General features: G+C 35.0%; 3 protein-coding genes and 1 non-coding gene across 6 annotated transcripts; 1 reads left to right on the top strand and 3 right to left on the bottom strand.

Moving 5' to 3' along the window:
• Positions 1–5,822: 5,822 nt before the first annotated feature.
• On the bottom strand, positions 5,823–7,383 carry LOC127900011 (uncharacterized). 2 transcript variants are annotated; one of them, XM_052434270.1, is made up of 5 exons: positions 7,244–7,383; positions 6,749–7,159; positions 6,573–6,668; positions 6,361–6,486; positions 5,823–6,261 (listed from the first exon to the last, which is right to left on the bottom strand). In XM_052434270.1, exons 1-5 carry the CDS (start codon positions 7,259–7,261, stop codon positions 6,088–6,090), a joined length of 825 nt encoding a protein of 274 aa, XP_052290230.1. In that variant the 5' UTR covers positions 7,262–7,383; the 3' UTR covers positions 5,823–6,087. The 2 variants fall into 2 exon arrangements, with proteins under 2 accessions (XP_052290230.1, XP_052290229.1); XM_052434269.1 differs by having other exon boundaries at positions 5,823–6,486.
• On the bottom strand, positions 7,362–10,130 carry LOC127900010 (uncharacterized). The gene is made up of 7 exons (XM_052434268.1): positions 10,000–10,130; positions 9,832–9,884; positions 8,304–9,073; positions 8,050–8,205; positions 7,852–7,956; positions 7,634–7,759; positions 7,362–7,510 (listed from the first exon to the last, which is right to left on the bottom strand). Exons 3-7 carry the CDS (start codon positions 9,066–9,068, stop codon positions 7,472–7,474), a joined length of 1,191 nt encoding a protein of 396 aa, XP_052290228.1. The 5' UTR covers positions 9,069–9,073; positions 9,832–9,884; positions 10,000–10,130; the 3' UTR covers positions 7,362–7,471.
• A 289-nt stretch (positions 10,131–10,419) lies between these two features.
• Positions 10,420–12,436, top strand: LOC102623019 (glycine-rich RNA-binding protein 2, mitochondrial). Of its 2 annotated transcripts, none has more exons than XM_006489783.4 (5): positions 10,420–10,586; positions 11,035–11,158; positions 11,254–11,322; positions 11,857–11,963; positions 12,045–12,436. In XM_006489783.4, exons 2-5 carry the CDS (start codon positions 11,041–11,043, stop codon positions 12,192–12,194), a joined length of 444 nt encoding a protein of 147 aa, XP_006489846.1. In that variant the 5' UTR covers positions 10,420–10,586; positions 11,035–11,040; the 3' UTR covers positions 12,195–12,436. The 2 variants fall into 2 exon arrangements, with proteins under 2 accessions (XP_006489846.1, XP_006489847.1); XM_006489784.4 differs by having other exon boundaries at positions 10,422–10,586; positions 11,026–11,158.
• A 7,971-nt stretch (positions 12,437–20,407) lies between these two features.
• LOC127900206 (small nucleolar RNA R71) lies at positions 20,408–20,514 on the bottom strand. Its single transcript, XR_008052215.1, has one exon. It is a non-coding gene; the product is annotated as a small nucleolar RNA R71 (small nucleolar RNA).
• Between the last annotated feature and the right edge of the window lie 107 nt (positions 20,515–20,621).

Below are 20,621 nucleotides of genomic sequence, written 5' to 3'. Positions count from 1 at the left end.
TATACTTTGGTACCCAAATATTCTTGGGTCCTTGAGTGTTAGCAATGGTTCCTTTTGGAACCCAAATACATTTTGCTCCATAATACACATTTCTTTTAATATGACATCTATTCTTCATATGACCATTTTGATTGCAATAATGACATACAATTTTATGATCACTTGTGGAGGTAGCCTTAACAAAATAATTCTTATAATATTTTTGTTTCAAGTAAGGCTTATACCCAAGTCCTCCTTTATCAAACACACATTTTTGTGAATTAAGCATGTTATCCAACATCTTTTGCCCATTTGTGAATTTCAAAACAATCTCATTCAACTCATTGCTCTTTTTCTTAAGCGTTTCATTCTCATTTTTCAAGTCATTCATGTGTGTCTCTAAGTGCTCATGTGAAGTGCTAGAATTCTCAAATAATGCAATACTATCGTGCAATGTTTTATTTTCTAATTCTAGGCATGTAATCTTTGCACATAGAGATTCATTTTCATTTTTGAGCTCTACCATTTTCTTTTTAAGATAAGCATCTAGATTTGTCATTTCTGATGCTCTTCATCATCACTTGTTTCCTCATCGCTATCATCCCATGTGGCTACCATTGCTTTCTTCTTGAGCTTGTTGAGAAGAGGACATTCCGTTCTTATATGGCCAAGCTTCTTGCACTCATAACATTTGATTAATTCCTTCTTCTCCTTTCGGTTCTTGAGGTCTCTAAATTTTCTTCGCTCACCGGATTTCTTAAAAAGTTTTCTGAATCTCCTAACCAGCATATCCATCTCTTCCTCATCCAGCTCGCTTTCCTCATCACTCTCATGTTTTGAGGCTTTGAGAGCAATGTTTTTCTTCTTCTCCTCATTGCCTCTTTCGGCTGCCAAGTCTTCCTCATAAGAAATAAGAGAGCCAATTAAATCATCAATAGGTAATACATTTAAATCCTTGGCTTCCTCAATGGCAGTCATTTTTTGTCTCCATTCCTTAGGAAGTGACCTAATGATTTTCTTGACTTTCTCGCTATTTGAAAAAGTTTTCCCTAGGGCTCTTAGAGTGTTCACTATGTCCGTAAATCTAGTATACATAGAGTACACATTTTCATTTTGTTCCATTTGGAACAATTCGTATTGTCGAGTGTATCTACTTATTTTAGATTCTTTCACTTGGTTTGTGCCTTCATAGACAACTTCAAGTTTGTGTCAAATCTCATTAGCACTTTCGCAACTAGACACTCTATGAAACTCTTTCTTATCTAATGCACAAAACAAGGCATTCATGGCCTTGGAATTTAGAAAAGTTTTTCTCTTTTCGAATTCATTCCAATCCCGTGAAGGTTTTGGAATATTTTCTCCGACTTCATTTTTAGTCAAAGGCATGAAAGGACCATCATTAACGATTTCCCAAATTTCATAATCTAAGGCTTGCAAGTAAATTCTCATCCTAATTTTTCAATATAGGTAATCGTTTCCATCAAAGTAAGGTGGTCTAATTGTGGATTGTCCTTCCCTAAATGTTGAGTCATATTGGGTTGCCATTGATCTTTAGCTCTAGACAGTTAAGTCTAAACAAGAGCACCTTGCTCTGATACCAAATGAAATATAAGTGTGCAACCCAAGAGGGGGGGGTGAATTGGAAATTTAAAAATTAACCAAGCAAATCCACACAACAAGCAATCTAATGTCTTAACAACAATTGAAAACAATAAGTTCAATAATAGCACAATAATTAAAGAGTAAGGGAGAAGAGAAACAAACACACGAATTTTTACGTGGTTCGGCAATCCCCGCCTACGTCCACGCCTCCAAGCGATCCAAGCTTGAGGATTTCACTATCCAAACCTTTCCAAGGCTTCAACGATTACAATTGACTTCGAGGTGTCAATAAACCTTTACAACAAAGAGATTATCTCTCAATTTCTTCACTCAAGTGTCTCACACACTCAAATTCTTACAAATGAGATGAACAAATGATGATTACAATAAAACTCACTCAATGAGTAGATATACAATGATGAAGAACAAGAAAAGATTCAATGTTTGTATTTTGCAAGTTTGAACACTCAAGATATCACGTGTGCCTTTTGTTTTTGCTTGTTGGAGAGCTTCAAAATGAGTTGGATTTGAGTTCTTATAGCTTGAGCTCGAAAACTAGCCGTTACTCACATTCTGGGCTATCCGGTTTGCCGTTTAATGGAATCCGGTAAGCCGGATTTATGTTACCGTTAAGGCAAAATTCAAAATTTTGCCTAACCGGCTTGCCGGATTCGGAATTCGGTAAGCCGTTTTCGTTCTGGTGCTTACTGCCCGAATTCGGCCTGCCGTTTATCAGTATCCGGTAAGCCGCTTGCTACAGTAACCTGCTACAGTGAAATTTTTCCCATATTTTTAGTTTGACCCCAAAACTTTATAAAAATTATAGTATGGCCCAAAACGTTATGAAACTTTACAAATAGGTTCAATTTCAGAATTTTTAAGTAATGCTTCGTTAATCCCAAAACTTTATGAAATTATGACTTTGCCCAAACTTTGTGAAATTATATAATGACCCCAAAAATATTTAAATAATTTCAAATAAGTCCAAATCCGAAAACTTTAAAAACATTATCAAAGCTTTTAAAATACATGTGGTTTGTTATCATCAAAATCAATATTTATAGCCATATAGGCTAACACTACTGGAATAAAGGTCATTTTCAGATCAAGACATACTGTTCAGAGCATTCTTGTGTAAGAAACACCGAGAATTACAAAGCAACATCAACATGGATATCTATTTCCTTTCTTTATCTGTTCAGGGCTAATACTTAACTGCCAATTGATGTCATTGCATCAGAACTGTTCATAAGATATGGGATAACTTGTTGCAATCAAAGGCTATATCGAGCAAGAAACAAAGCATTAGAACTGTTGGGACAAGACCATAAAGCAAGCTACACCAAACTATTCAGGTATATGCATGCCATACTTGCTTCGAATCCTGGATCCACTATATCATTAGATGAAGATTCGTTAGGGGGTAGCGTGGATCCTTATTTTAAGAGATTCTTTGTGTTCTTTGATGCAAGCAGAAGGGGATTCTTTGGGGGTTGTAGGCAATTCATAGGCATTGATGGTTGTTTTCTAAAAGGACCTTATAAGGGAGTGTTGCTGTCTGCAGTTAGTGTGGATGCCAATTATGGTATTTACCCATTGGCTATATGTGTAGTAGAAAATGAAAACACAGAGTCTTGGGTGTATTTTATAGAGAAATTATATGAACAAATAGGCTGCAATTATGGGGAAGGTTTGTGTTTTATGAGTGACAGACAAAAGGGGATACTAAATGCATTAGACAAGGTCTTTCCTCATACTTTGAAGAGATATTTTTTGTAGACACATTTATGCTAACTTCAAGGAAAAATTTCCTGGTGTTTTGCTTAAGAAACCATTCTGGCAAGAGTGTAGAAGTGCAAATGTTTCTGATTTTAGAAGACATATGGCTGAGTTGAATGAAATCAGTCCCGCTGGACATGATTGGTTGATGCAAATACCAGTGGTTTGTTAGGCGAAGCATTGTTTCCCTGCCCATACTAAAAGTAACCATGTCACCAATAACATGTCCGAGTCTTTCAACAACTAGATAAAAAATTATAGAGGCATGCCGATCCTCCGAATGCTTGAAGAAATTAGGAGGAAATTGATGACACTCATTCACACGAGACAACAAGAAGTTCTCACTTGGCAGGATGAGTTGCCTCCAGTTGTCAGGAGGCGAGTTACGAGAAAAAAGGAGGCGGCTAGATCATTGACTGTGATATTTGGTCACAACCAGACATTTGAGGTCATGGAAGATGTGTCCAAGAGGATTGTTGTAGATTTGTTAGGAAAACATTGTGATTGCAATGAGTGGGACATATCAGGGCTGCCTTGCAAATATGCAATTTGTTGCATTGATGCCACGAGGTTCAACGTGAATGACTATGTCCACCCATTGTTGAAGAAAATATCATTTCAGAACACTTATTCTCACCAATTATATCTAGTGCCTGATGAGAGTAAATGGCCTCTACTTCTGCACAATAATCTTCAACCACCAATTATCAGTTGATGTGCTGGTAGGCCTCAGACCAAGAGAGAGAAAAAATTGGGTGAAGCAAAGTCCTTCAAAATGAGTTCCAGTGTGAAATGCTCGAGATGTGGTCAGTGGGGCCACAATAAGACGGATTGTAAGGCACCTATGCAGTGTTTGAAGTTGAAGAAAGTGGAACTGAAGCGAAATTCAGCAAAGGTGAGTGATTACAATTTTGTTGTTTATTTTTATGCATTACTATTTATCCTCCAACATATCAACCACTAATATATATATATATAGGGAAAAGGTCGTTGCTCTGGTTTAAAGTATGCTGATGATGGCATTACTTTAAATGCTGCATCTATTGAAAACATGGTGTCAACTCAGTCCAGTGTCATTGGACATGGTATTATCCTAATAATCTCATTTATATTTTGTTTAAAGTGATGAAATAATATATACATGAAAATTAGATAATCTTCTAATTATGTATATTTACAATTGAAAGACAATTAATTGAAGAGTAATAAGTATGAAGTACAGTGCATTCAGCAGCATGTCAGTAGCACAAATGTCTCATTTTTTGTAAAGATAGCAGCACCCGAACTCATCTCATACAATACATTCTTTTGAGGGATCTGATGATACAACACCTTTTCAGTACAATCAAGGCAATTGAGATGTCGTATCATCTTTTTGTACTCAGTCATAGGCACAAGATTGAGTTTTTGTATATTTTGTATAAATGTTATACTAACATAGTGACAATGCCATGTATAAAGTATAACTCAACTATCTATCATGGCACACTGTTACTGTAGTTATTATTTTTGTTCTTTTTGTATATATGGGCGATTGCTAGATGTATAGGCTGATGAAATGCACATGTGACTATTATTTAAGTGATAGTGTCAGTTCTTATTAGTGTTATTTTTCAATTTAATTAACTGATATTAATGTTTTTTAGGTTTCGGCATAAATTAAAATGTTTGTTTTTTGTATTGTCGGTTAGGTGACAAACAACTTGATGGAGAGTATAGTCTATTGCTGAGAGAAGTAAATTATGTTTTTGTTGTTTTTTATTTCACCTCTAGGTAAACATTCTGAAATTTGGGGAGATATCATTGTCGCACGGGAGACAACAACTGTCTCCCTAAATTTCAGAATACTTGTTTCGAAATTGCAAAACAAGCATTCTGAAATTTGAGGAGACAAGCGGTTGTCTCCTGTGCGACAATGCTTGTCTCCCCAAATTTCAGAATGATTGTTTTTGCAATTTCGAGCCAAGCATTCTGAAATTTGGGGAGACAAGCATTGTCGCATGGGAGACAACCGCTTGTCTCCTCAAATTTCAGAATGCTTGTTTTGTAATTTCGAAACAAGTATTCTGAAATTTAGGGAGACAAGCTGATGTTTCCTGTGCTACAGTGTTGTCTCCCCAAATTTCAGAATGCTTTTATCCAAAAGTTGGAGCGACGACTGCTCGTCTCTCGGGAGATAAATATTGTCTCCCTAAATTATAGGATGTTTGCTTAGAGGTGAAATTAAAAACAACAAAAACATAATTTACTTCACTCAGGAACGGACTATACCAGTCTCCACCAGCAAAGGATTCAATTTTGCTACAAAGACCAAACCACCAATATTTGACACAAGCTGCTATTAACCTATAACACAACACAGATTCTCACCAACCAACATCTCAACAATCAACTCATTAACACAAGGTATCAAAACAGATATAATAACAATCTTAAATATATGAATTTTCAGTTCGGTCGACACAAGATTCAATAATTAATATAAAAGAGTAATATATCATTTATAACATAATATCACCGTTAAATATGTCAATGGCAATCTTCCTCCTAAAATAATGTCCATGCCAACTGTCAAAATTAAATTGTACCTTGAACATTAAGTACATCGTAAACATTAACATAAACACCCCACAATCGCCGCTTCCGGGCTGTTGTTGAGGCACATCATCAACGGTCACCAGTTTCCAGGGTTCTGCACTACGTAAGTTTGGCCGGATGTGGTAAAACTCAACATCTTCGAGCCATTGGGGGAAAGATAACTTGAAGTAGCTTCAAAAGCTGACCATATGTTTTGTCCTCGCGAAACTCCTTCATTGAGTCATAGATAGAGATCAACTTGCGCCGGAAGTCTACCCGAGCTACAACCCAATGGTTGTCTTCCAAGTTAATTGGAATTAAAACCTGTAGATGGCCATAAGAATTTGTATCCAATGTGAAGACATCATAAAATCTTGAAATTACTATTATCAGAAATATATTGAACCATGTAGGAACACACACCATATCAACGTTCGCAAATGGTTTTGATTTCGTGTCTTCCTGACCGTCAATGTAAGTGTTCAGCCTGGTATAATCTAATGAATGTAGATCACAATCACTGTTATTCCACTGAGCCTTCAAAAAAACCTATTGAATTCATCGCAATCAAATATTTCAATGTTATATTTTATTATAGGGTAGTAAATCGATGATTAGAACTGCAAGTGTCTTACCCAAAAAAAGACATCTGTATGAGTGCAACGTTGATACAAGGCATTTGGATATTGCTGCTGCTTTTCACTTATCAACCGGTAGTATTCATGGATATGCTGCACGTGGCAAATACATATGTCAAAAAACCAACTTAATTTAATCATAAGTAAATTAAATAAAGATTAACAATAATTACCTCATCACTTAGCCACCCCATTGAGTCTTTCCCCAACAATGTTCTATAAAATTGCATCGATTGACGGATCTCACGATCAACTGCAACGTTACCAACAAGCCATTGCTCAAACTCATGAAATAGTGTCGGATCATCCAATACTCTAAGTGGATTGATATCGACAATCAACCTTTCGTCAATCTCGCCATTCGTCGGCTCTGCGGTGGGGAGACTCTTAATGCCCCTTACTCGCTTGTAAGTGTGTAAGTATGGACTTCTAAGGACATGTGACGTCCTATATAGACGGCCAAATTTGCTAATGCCGGGATGTGCTTCCTTGAGGATTTGCACGCTGTCATCGTTTAAGTCCCCATATAAACTATACAATGACATCGGGGTGTGCTCATATTGATCTCCAACATCGTTAGGGCCCTGTCAACAATAAAAAACTGTTATTGTCAAGTACTGTAGTTACAATGTAGTCAACCAAAAGGAACAATTATTTAAATAGCTCACCGTGTAAGAGTTACTCATTGGGGTATCACTGTAGGAGCGATTGAATGAATTGCCGGTATATGAATTAATAAACTCCGTAACAGATTTCGCAAACTATCTCTGCTTGTATCTAAACTCTCTCTATTCTTTTCTAAATTGTCTCTGCTCCTTACGCTCAGCCGCAGCTTCAGACAACATCGTATTCATCATTTCTTTCATGTCAATAATGGAATGATCAATCCTCTCTATTCAATAGCTGACATCATCATGGGAAACCTTTGCTTTTGTCTGTGATCATAGAAAAAAAAACTTTATGTATAATTTATTAAATCAAAAAAACTTTATGTATAATTTATTAAATCCTACACTTTCGTGAAACAAATAGTTAAAATGCCGAAAATAACATATAACCTCATGCGAGACGTCGACTTTATATTTGTCATGAACAGATGGCTCAACATCTGCTTCATATTCATCACCAACTGGTGTCTTATTTTTGTCCTCTTCGATGGGCGGCACGCACGTGTTGGGCTGATGCTGCAACAAAAATAACAAAAACAAATTATACAACTTGCAACAGTTTGACATTGGTAACATAACGTTATAACTAAATTGAATAATTTTATTACATTATACACCCACTGTGGGAATCGTTTCGTGTAATCCTGCACGCTTTTCCACAATAGCGCGTCCTTCTCGTGCGTGGTTGGATTGAGGGTTTGTTTAACAACTCCCTGTGCATAAAGAAATCGAAATTTTTGATAAACCGAACTATCTATAATTTACTAAATCTTCGCAACCAATGTAAAAATATACGTAATACTTACAATACGAGTCTTGTCGTTGAAAAATTTATAAACCTCAGTAAAACATATTCTTGTGGATGAAACACCTTCCCACTTCAATATACGCGGAGTCTTCTTTTTGGTTTTGATGGCCCACTTTTCGTTTAGAAACCCTTCACATACTTCGAACAACGAAGCCTGTACCAAGTGAAAATATAAATTTCGGAAGCAAAACAACCTTAATAATTATAAAGTACATAACAAAACAAGCATAACTTTTAGTCTTTTCAACGCACCTGCACCCTAAGAGAAAAGTCATAAATGTTGTACTTCACTTCTTTAAGACTAAAATCCTGGAAAAGCTCTGATTTTTGATTCAGCGCGGTATCCAAATTGTCGTATACAGTTTGCCAAAAGGAACGACCCCATGGAAGACTTCTAAAGTACTCAAGATCATCGACTTCGTATAGCAACTTTGAATTTAGTTTACGCTCATCTTTTCTTCCATTGAGCACTCTATCCGCAAAATAATACAGCGCGATCTTTAGCGCATCAACATCGTCTATGTCATTAAAGTTCAAAGCTTCAAATCTTGCGTCAAATTCTTTAAGGGTCGCTCCTAGATCCTCATCAAAATATAAATCACATAACCTATGTTGTACCTCAACCTTTACTTTTATGTGTATGTCGTATACACCATACTTAAGTCCAGTAACTAAACACCACTCACCGATTGATAATCGTGCTAATTGGCCACAGAATTCAAACCACATCTGATCTTCATCATGCTTATCATGTGCTACTTGCCTAAGTAATGCGTTGTGCACAATTACGCCATTGAAGACATAGGCATCCATTTTTGCGAACTGGCCAAAAATGTCTTTCTTGAATAATCTTAATTGTTGTCTCGTCAACTTCCTCTTGATGGCTTCTATGACATTTCCAAATTTATAGGTATTTGTAATACGCCCGGGGAAATGTTCCGATGCCGGAATCTTCATCCTGCCTGGTTCCTTTGTTGGACCGGGTGGATTACGCTTAGACCACGGCTTCTTGGCCATTATATCTGCAAATCCAATTTTTTATTCATTAATCAAAATCATAGCTCAAAATATTACAAATAAACACATAAACATCTTTCTACAATTTTGTAAGACAAGATTGTCGCACGGGAGACAAGAACTTGTCGCTTAACATTACAGACCAATTTCATGGGACAAATAAAAATACTACCAATAAAAGCCATCACCGCATGTTCCTTTAGAAGAAACTTAAATAAAAAATTAAAAATAAATGACTGCATGTCACGCGCGCAATGGCAACATAAAATGGGGCATGCGGGACAGCAAAGCAAAGCGCGCCCAATGGACACTTGTCGCGCGCGCGACAGTGCCCATAGCGCGCGCCAAAGGGCTTGTCGCGCGCGCGCGACAAAGCTGCAAACTTCGTAAATTTTTTTTGTCTCGTTTTTTCGCAGATTTTTTGTGCTGCATGATAAGCTTACAAATTTTATCTTCCCATCAATGTGTCATTCTACTTAATTTACTTAAAATGAGACAAACAAACCATAATAGACATTTTGTCGAACACCTCATGTGCCATTTTTTACCTACCAATTTAATTAAACTGTTTTTTATATTTACACAACAATCAATCCTAATACTCATCTGTAGTCAATCTTACACTCATCTAGCTATCAATATCATTTCATTTCATTTCGATATAAATAAATATGGTTAAAAAAGAAAAAGAAAAAAGATTTATATAAAAGGAAGAAGGAGATGGGTTGAATCCAACTTTTTAGCCTAAATATTGAGTACTTACAGTAGTAATTAATTAAAAGACCAGCTGAGCTTGAGATAATGTTTGTTCCTTTCCTGTAAAATTAAAAGATAAAATAAAAAAAATATAAATTAATTGATTAATGGAGGATGGGGGGAAGCAAGTATTGTGTAGTGTGTGTAGAATATATAGATGGAGGAGAGTCAGTACCAAGAGCTGCAACTTTCTGAAAAATTCGGCCAAAATGGGGAGAGCAAACCTAAGTTCAATTTGGAGAGAAGATGAGGTAAATGTATTACACCCTATTTTTGTCCATAAACACACTCATTGGTAAAAGAATCCGTATGAAGTTGTTGGTGCTAAATCCTAGGCTTGGTTTTAAGTTGTTTGGATATTTTAGTAATTTTACAAGTCAACTAACGGTCAAACCGTATGTATACTAACGGCAGGGGAGGTAAGTGAGAATACAATCAAACTCGCCATCTAAGTGAAATTATATCAAACCTCAAGAAGGGTTTCTGAAAATTGCTCCTAAAGAAAATTGGATAAATCCCGGACAAGGGGTTATAAAAAGTACAACAACCGAATTGCACAAACCCCTGAAACCACACGGTAAAAATGGCCGCACTTGATATAAACCCGGATCCTTCACAACTCTAAAACCCAGAAGATATTTTAAAGACGTCGGTGTCAATCATATATATATATAAAGAAAGCCCTTAAACCCTAGCCGTTTCTTCATCATCGTCAGTCCTCCTCTCTTCAAATCCTTTGCTTCTGTTTCTCTTGCTTAAGAGGTATGCTTCTCTTTTCTCTCTTAAACCCTAGTACTTCCTTTTCTTTTAACTTAGTATGTTGCACGTGGTACGACGTCGTATTTATGTTTGTGGATACTGGGTTTAGAGTTTTATTTTTACTTTTTATTTTTGATTTCATTTTTTGTGTTGTGGGTTTGTATTGTGTGGATCTATATTTTAAATAATGGGTTTGTTTATTTCTGTAAATAGGTTCAATATTTTGTACTTTCTGTCATTTAATTATTTTCTCTTATGAACAATTATCGGTTGATGGTTTTAACTGGTTAATATATAAAAACTTATGGGATTTTGTTTATGCTACTGGTTAATTTTTAAAAATTTTTTTTGGATATCAATTGGTATCTTGTTTTTGTTTGCATCTCATATTGGTTCGTTTTAATTAAATGATTCATTTGGGATTATTAATTTTTTTTTTCAGTGTTGACAGACAAAAATGGCATTTTGTGGCAAACTTGGGATGCTAGTTAGGCAGAATGGCCAGGCTCCAAAGGCATCTTTGATAAATGCGGTTCGATTCATGTCGCAATCACAAACTAAGCTTTTTGTTGGAGGTGTTTTTAATTATTTCCAAAGAATAAGCTTTGCGTAAGATATTTGCTTCAACTTTTTTGTTATAATTCAGTTACTCTGTTGTCTTCGATTGTAGGGCTATCTTGGGGAACCGATGACAGTTCTCTCAAGGAAGCGTTTTCCAACTTTGGCGATATCACTGAAGGTATTTCTACTAACTCATATGCCGTTGTAAAGTCAATAGATTTAGTTACTTATAATTTTTTACTCTTGGCATTTTATTTTTATTTTTAAGTGGTAAGGTGATGTTAAATTGAAACTCTACATCAATTCTGTTTGTGAATTGTTCCATTGTTATACTTTGAATCTTATATTGATGGTACTTTATAATTGTAAATTCAATCTTTTTGGTCTTTTGGTTTATGTGATGGTTGCTGCAAGTGTGGTTGGCCTTGGGTGGGTTTTGGCATGTATAATTTTATGCATTGTCCTACCCGTCAAATATGGTCAAAATAGTTACATATCTGTGACAATCTGTTTGACTTTGAATATTGGTTAAATGCCTGGTAATTAGTATTTTGTTTTTCAACTTCTTATTTGTTCCTGTGTTCTATGATATATTGGGTAATGATAAGTGCTTTTTGTTTTTTGGTTTTATTTGACTTTTTTTTCTCCTATCATGTGTGGCTGTACTTGTTGGGTTTCATATCCTCATTTTAGTTGTTGATTTGGTGCACAGCAAAGGTTATTACTGAGAGAGAATCTGGGAAGTCAAGAGGATTTGGGTTCGTTACCTACGACTCTAATGAATCTGCCAGCTCGGCACAGTCTGCAATGGATGGCCAGGTCATATATTAGATGTTAAAAGCCATGTCAAACATTTAATTAAATCAAATCATATGTTGACTAGTGTGTCTGCTATTTCAGGAGCTAAATGGGAGAAACATTCGGGTGTCTTTTGCCAATGACAGACCTCCTCGCTCTGACGGTGGCTATGGTGGAGGGAATGATGGATCTTATGGCGGCAACCGTGGCGGTTACAGAGTCAACTACAGAGGAGGGGATGATGGTTTTTAAGGGGATTCTATTCAATTTTTGGGCGTGCTTTAACTAGGAATTAAAGTTTTATGTTTGTTTTAAGGATGGAAGTTTAGCACTACTGAATTTGTTATTATGTTGGCTTTTATTTATCAGCCTTGCCCCCTTAATTGCATATTATATAGCTATGCAGGCCAGGTAAGATGTTTGACACTGCTATGCGTCCGTCATTTGTTTGACATTTTTTCGGTCATGGTTAAAACATATTAATGGTTTGTTGACTGCAGGTTGCAAATACATGCTTTGGTTAGTAATATTTAATTATTTAGCTGCTGCTTGAAAACTGCTGCAGTTAAATGAGTTTATAACCTCTTCAAGGTCATTGTTGAGGATGTCCTTCTATTCTCAGTCTGTGGCTGGCGTATTTAAAGTAGCTGTTATTTTGGAGGGAAATGGTCATTAGGTTGTCAAAAGATTTTTTTTAGCAGCCTGAGTAATGAGTGATTTATTGACCTATAATACAGTCAATAATTGTGTTAGGCTGATTGGCACTATTCTCACTGGATTTTAAGTTTCTTCATTTTTGTTGTCGACATCGTCTTCTCCTTTCCCCGAGTTTAAGTTCCCCAATAGCAAAATGGTCGTTGAAGAGCTTGCTGTTTTGTTTTACTTAAGTGTCTAGTCATACATCTCTAGTTTTCAGTTGATCTTTTTAGTAAATATCAAAATTATGATCTTTGAGGGTTACAATAAATTCTGGAGCAAGTTTTTCCTTCTATAAAGGTCTCGACTCAATGAGAGGATGAGAAATTTTACTCAAACAGTAACTTTATATTAACAATGTTCATTAGCAGCATGTCGCCTGCGCAATTGACAAACTTTACTTGATTTTCCTTTGCAAATGAATCAACTGGTTAATACTTTTGACTGCATTATCCTTGCTGATTTCGTGACCTAAGAGAAACTGTCAATTTTCATAGTTTGCTCAAACGATCATGATTTGATTTCCTCAATCTAGCCATATCAGGATAACTCCGGATGGGTCAAGTTAAAATTTAGCTTCTTTTTCCTTCATCTAGTAGTATGAAAGGTTCAGAGTGAACTGACAAACTTTCATCTTCATTTTCAACCTTTTGTTTCTGCTGTCCGGCACGTGCCATAGCCCAGTTGCTAGGGTTTTACCAAACGAAAAATACTCTTGTAATAATGAGAAAGGCCACACATTAACAAAGAGATTTCACATTTATGAATGAGAAAGCAAGCGTGCTTCAATAGTTTGTCATAAAAGGCATTGAGTCTTTATTAACATGGGGGAGAATGACCAAGAGCCACTCTTAGAAATTATTTTTACGATTACCATCTTTTGTGCATTTTACAATTGGTTACTTTTTGTCTTAATTAATTAAACCATAAATCATAACAAACTAGTTTGATTAGAAAACAAGCAATTTTCAAGAACACAAACCAATCAATCAGAACTAAACTCGTAGTTCCATAATAGCTAGTTTGAACTAATTTGGGAACCAAAGAGTTCAATGTTGTCTCAAGGAAGAAGCTGTTCTAATAGAATTTAACCAGAGAATGGAATCACGCTTCATGTGATTGACACAAAAATAGTCAGCTTTAATCTAGGCAATTCGATATAGTTTTAAAGACTGAAAATTCATCAGAGAAGCTCTTGAGATTGTGGGAGCCAAACACGTGTGCATAGTAATTATATGACAGTATGATGAGCTCTTTGTCTTTGCAAGCACTTGCTTTGAGAGGAAGCTAGAGAGTCCAATCATTCTCCTTGTATACTTGTGCAATCCTTCTGTTTTCCACTTAAAAGTTATTGTTGAAGTATGAACCCAAACCAAAAAACAGATTTAAGTTTCGGACTTTTTTTTTTTTTTTAGTTTTTAATCTCCTAAATACTTGATATTTATCAAGATCTTTTCTTCATAACAAATTTCCCAATTGAGTTAAAATGTGAGAATGAAATAACCTAAAAAGCAAAACACTCCATAGAAATGATGAATTGAACTATAATCTCAAGAACCTCAATTTTTCACAAGAGAGTGTAAGAGTTAAAGGCCAACATCGTCAACAAATTCCCATAAAGATGCATTATAAAGATAGCAAATAAAGATAAAGATACAACAAGTACGTACACAACTTAACCAAAGCAACAGAACAAACCCAGAAAGCAGAACATGAAGCAAGAGATGAAAAGCCCAAAAGATAAAGCGAAAATACCAAATGTATAATCAATTTTTTATGCCTCTAGCACATCTGGTAATAATCTGACAGCCCCTGTTGTAAGAATTGGCCTGGCCAGAATGACATTCATAATACGAAGCACCTGGTTTGTCACAAGGAACCATGTCTCTCCTCAGGGTATCATAGCTTATGTACTTCTTTTGCATCACAAGAACTCTCCTGCTGCTCTCTGACTCCATCAATTCTGCATCAGTGAAGCAATCTTCAATGCTTTTGGAGCAAACCCTTTGGCTTTGGCTTTGGCTTTGGGGCATCACATAATTCACATCAATTTCACTGCCTAAAACTGAAGCCCCATTGCAGATTTGAAGGAAAATGGCTGCTGTGAAGAGGATCCTGACGTTTATGACTTGGGTTTTGGACATTTTTCTTTCTCTTCTTCCTCTCAGTTCCCACTTTCACTTTGTGTGTGAAATGAAAGTCGCTTCTTGAGGAATGTTTTAGTACTCAACATTCTAACAGTTCTTGAGGGGGTTTATTATCGGACAACCAATAGAAAAAGGCCACGAAGTATAAAGATACTCTTTTTTTTTTTTCCTTACAAATTCACATAGTTTGAGAATAAGATAAATCTACAGTGAAATAAATAAATACTTGGAATTATTGTACAATTGTCCAACAATTATTAAAAACGAAATATGAAAAATGGAAAATAAAAGGAACAACATAATTATCTAAATGGCAATTATATGTCGACCCCCTGATTTTATGAATTTTTCTAAAAATACAAGAATATTTTTGCTCTAGCTCATGACTGGATCAGATTTAGATCCAATTCGAAAATCCGGTCAAATTCCAAAATTAAAAAAATTAAAGATTAAAATTAAAATATAAATATAACAACTGTTGCAATCTCTTTTTCTCTTCGTGCCACTACTATCTCTTTGACCACCACTCTTCTTGTATTTTTTCGTCACCGAACCTCAAGCTAATCAATTCACCGCCGACGTTGAACAATCACTAGGCCAGGCCTTCAGCCTCCCCAACAGCCACCTCACTACCAAGTCTCCATCACACCAATAGCCACCCTATTTCTTGTTGTTCAGTGCTCGCTCCACTACGTCATAGATCTGATTGAGTTTCCCAACCAAGCATATAAGTAAGCATAGATCTTTCTGACTAACTACACAAGAAGCCGCAAGATCTTAATTTAACAAACAATAATGAGAGAGTGAGAGACAAAGATGGAAGTAAGAAACCAACTAAGCTTGTTCATCACTTTCGCCAAAGAAGGATTTGGAAATCTCTTTTATTAGCAAAATACTTTTTTTTTTCTCCATGTCATCAGCGCTTACATTTGCACTCCAGCTCTCGCAAGTAAATTCACAAACACTCGGTAAAACACTCTTCACTCTTTAATAATCTTCCAACTTTTTTTTTTAAAAAAAAGAAATGATTCTGTGTCTCAGATTTATGCATGCTCCTGACTTGTTATTGGCCGATCTCAACCCATATTGTGTAAATTTTGTTGTACTTAGAAGCCCATGAATCTATTATAGTATAGATTTATGATAACGAATGTCAATCCAACGAGGAGGAAGATTTAAACATGTGCATGGTTAATTTTTCAAGTTTGTTTTTGAATTAATTGGATGTGATTTCTGAACAGTACTGAGATTAATTCTTTGGATTCATATTAAACACTTCACCATGGATTTAGTATTCATTTTTAGTTCCAATTTGTTTATGGGGTATTTTTACTCTTCTTAGTCCTCATTTTGGTAAATATGGTATCACATGCTCATTATGCCAAGGAAAAATGATCTTTTGTTAAATGGATGTCAAGTGCACGCTGTGCTAAAGGATAATAATCATACTGTCGACAATGTGGTAAGACCGTCCACGAAATAATTTAAATTTATTCTCTATTAATACTGAGTTAAGATAACTCACTAATACTAGAAGGGAGTTTTTCGTTAATAAACATGGTGTAAAGTACTCATTGTGCCAAACAATAATAATCTTGTACTAGGGAATCGGCATACTGTGCAAAATATAGACAAAAATATTATTGTCTGTCAACGATGAGTAAAAAAATCCAAATAAATCAGAGATGGAGAATGAATAAACTTACCAAATTAAGCCCATATATCACATTGAAGCTTCACTTTCAACTTAAACTTGAAACTAAATTAGTCACTTATAATTGAATTAGGGGTAAAATCAAAATTTTATTAAAATATATAGAAAGTATAAGATAAAGAGAGAATCATAGAAAATAGAGCTTATATTTGGATTCAGAGCTGTTGAATTGGGGGGGGAGGGATCCCCTATTTATAGATATAATGGGTAAATCATTGCTATTGAAGAAAGCAATTCAAACGCTCAGGATTGTGCCATGTGGCAAGCCCTGATTGGCTGGAACACGTTATCAGGGCTATAATTCAGTCCAATAATATGCTGCCACATCATCGGTTAACACAACATCAACATTTTTGGTCTAATAAGATATTTCCATGTCATTAATTAATGCCACTTAATCGGTTAATGCCACATCAATATTTTTTGGTTTAATAGGATGCTGCCACGTCATCGGTCAATGTCACATCAGTTGGTCAATGCCAAAATCTTAAAATTATAATTTTGCCCTTTATGCGTTTCCTAAGGTTTTCAACTATTTTGAGTTCAAAAATACTATCTGTTTTACTGTTTGATTTCTTGTTAATCATGAAATGATTGAAATACATTAAATACTCAAATTATTATAAAACACTCATAATTAAAGTTTAAAGGACTTAAACACATAAAATTAGAAATGTTACTGAGATTTGAAGCGCAAAATGACAATTTTTCTCTTTATAAATATGCATTCTCCTGCACTCAACAAACCACTTCAACAAAGGGTATCAGAGATGTTAGGTGTGGGATCTTTAATCTAGTATTGTTGGATCCTTAATCCAACTTTAGGCTTATATGTGAATGATTATATGTTACAAACTATCATATAAAGTTAAGTCTAATTAAAAGTGATCTATTAGGACTCAATAATTTGGGTTTTAATGTATCTAATAGGGTATAAGCCTTTAATGTGTAGAATCTTGAAGGATAATTTTTATTTCTATTATGGGCTGAAGTAAAAATACCGAAAGACAACATGAAACGTTGTCTATATAAGTGGTTATGGTCTCCAGGTCACACGTATCATTTTATTTTTTTTGACATCCCATCATCAGAGAGAGTATACATAGAGAAAATTAAAGAATTCTGTAAGCGAACTTGTTGATCTAGAAGACAAACCACTCAACTGTAGAGAATAATTAAGTATTATGAATTCAAGTATGCTTCCCATATTCGTATGTTGATTCTTGATGATACAACATGAATGTTCCTATAATTTAGATTATGGTTTTTTTACCAAAGGTTGTTCTAATATGTTGTTCTTGTACGGTCACTTGTGGTTCGAAGGAGGATTGTGACCAAGTGCATGATTATAAATATTTTTATGGGTTAATTTTGAGCTACCCCCTAGTAAAGTGACAATCTTTAAATTACCCATTTACTATTGAAAACATCAAGCTACCCCCCAAAACTCGTTATCTTTAACCATTGACCGCCGTTGACTCATGAAAGTACGAAAATATCCCTATCCTAACAGAATATTCTTGTAACGACTTTGTAAGGTCAAGAAAAATAATTGATATATGACAAGTCATTGGAAATGTAAAAAGTTAACTATTAAAATATTAATATGTAGATAGTGAATATATGATTAAAAAATAAAGTGTGGAAATGACTTCATGGGCTTAAAAAAATAATTAGAAGTCATGTGATAACTCTATGAAATAAGAGAAATTTTTAGACTTAAACTAATATTACTTAGAAAATAAATGATGTATTATTATTGCATTTTTAGTTACATTTTGCATAAACATCTATTTAAGTTTAATTTTAATAAATTAATTTTATTTTAGATCACCTTGTGCTTTAATTACGTGCGTGATTGTAGGTGACCAAAAAGCTTAAGTTTTATTAATGGAATACTGCAGCAGCAGACTTGCAGAGATGACAAAAGAACTTAACTGCAGAGGAACTAAAACAAGTTTGGAACAGAGAAGATACTGTACCTGTTGCTGCAACAATCCGAGAGCAACTGCATATAAGATTACACGCGTGCTAACTGATAAAGTAGCGATAGGCACAAAAAGATTGCAATCCGAGGTTTTCAAAAAAAGAAGACACGCGGGCATACGCTTTTGGTTGCCCTAATTCCAAGATATATAAAAAAGCACGCATGAAAGAAACAAAAGGGGGGGCCGTTACTGAAGAAAAATAACAGAGAAAGCCAAAAGAAAAGAGAGAATAAGAGAAAGTTAAGGGTTGCGGCAGGGGGTTCAAGGAGAAAAAAAGGAGAGATTGCAAAGATCTAGCGGAACTAAATTCCTCATCTTTATTTTCTTGTTTTCTTTTCTTTATAGGAATGAATTTGATGGCAAAAATGAGTTTTGCTACTGTTTTATTACATATCATGAACTGAACTTTGATGTAGTCGAGTGATAAACAAGCTTAATAGTTATCTGACTGATATATGTGTGTTACTCTGAATTTGTTGTTGCATTTTGTCTTGATTTTACTTATTGCAATTTTCTATTTCGGTTGGCCACCTATTTAGTGGATACTAACTAAGAATGAGTGTAAAAAAGGTCTGACTTAGTGGAACAAATTAAGACAATACATGATTTTAGATTGAGTTTCCCAAGTTGAGTTAATCTCGATTTGAATAGGGACATATTTGATTTAAGATTAGTGAAAACTAGACATAGGGATTCACCTTATAGGGCAATTGGAACCTAGAACGTATAATGATGTATCTAATGCTGGCATAACAACTGGTCACTGTTAGGTTGTATTTAGATATGAGATATTAAACATACAATAGCTAAGGATGTATAAGGGATTTTGCCCAGTGCTGTAATAGATGCTGTAGCAAAACAAAATCTTAATTGGAAAAACAGTCAATACCATTAAGTGAGTTTAAACACTCAACTACTCCTTTCTTATTGAGTACATCTTCGTGTTTGACTGGATATTTTCCTTATTGCATTTTGTTTGTTGCATTTTTAATTTAGTTAGTTCATTAGTTTCATTAATTATTTTATTTTAATTTACATTGAAATCACTGATAAGATTGATGGAGTAAGTCTTATAGCATCAATCCCTGTGGAGATGATTTGAATACTCATCATTATATTTGGTTGTTGTGTACACTTGCACATTGACACCAGTAGCAGTAAGTAAATCAACAAAGTTTTTTGTACTGTTGTCAGGGATTGAATGCTTATTGTGATTTGTGAAATCAATTTTAGTTGGTGCAAATTTTTAATTCTCTTTTAATTTGTTTTTTGTGTTGACAGAAGTGTTTTAGTAACCTTTGAATGCGCAAATACAAACTTATTGAATTCCAGTTTGATCCAGAAATTGAAAGAACTGCAGGGAGATTGAGAAAAGAACATATAATTTAAGATCTGCTGCCGACATGGATGATTTGCAAGATATGAGAAATTTGAACCCTCGAGGAGAAATAAATACAGTCAATGCATAAGGAGGTGAAGAAGGTTAGAGTGGGGATCTTATTCATGGGTAACCAGGGAACAACAATATTATCTATGTGCTAGATGATAGAGATGGAGCCATTAGAGATTATGCAGTGTTGACCCCTCTAGCCATAAATCCAAGAATAGTTAGACCTAAAGTACAAGCTGCTAATTTTGAGCTCAAACCAATGATGTTTCAAATACTTCAAATAGTAGGGCAATTCAATGGACGACCTTAAGAAGATCCTTACCTTCACCTTAAGCTGTTTTTTAAAGTAAGTGAATGCTTTCAAGATTGTTCGACCATCATAGGAACCATTAAGACTCAGACGTTTTCCATTTTCTCTAAGGGATTGAGCAAGAGTATGATTAAACTCTCTACCACCTGACTAAATTACTACATGGAATGAATTGGTTGTCAAATTTTTAATGAAGTACTTACCACCTACCAAGAATGCAAAATTGAGGAATGAGATCACATCTTTCTATCAACTTGAAGATGAGAGCTTGCATGATGCATGAGAAAGATTCAAGGAGTTACTCAGGAAATGTCCTCATTGTGGCTGTATATAGTTAAAAACTTTCTACAATGGTCTTACCCAAACACTAGATTGATGGTGGATGCTTCAGCAAATGAAGTTTTGTTATCTAAGTTCTACGATGAAGTTTATGA

This window comes from Citrus sinensis, chromosome 9 (genome assembly GCF_022201045.2).
Source record: "Citrus sinensis cultivar Valencia sweet orange chromosome 9, DVS_A1.0, whole genome shotgun sequence".
Taxonomy (NCBI): Eukaryota; Viridiplantae; Streptophyta; class Magnoliopsida; order Sapindales; family Rutaceae; genus Citrus; species Citrus sinensis.
The sequence above is the reverse complement of the archived record's forward strand: the minus strand, read 5'-3'. Positions and strand labels throughout refer to the sequence as shown.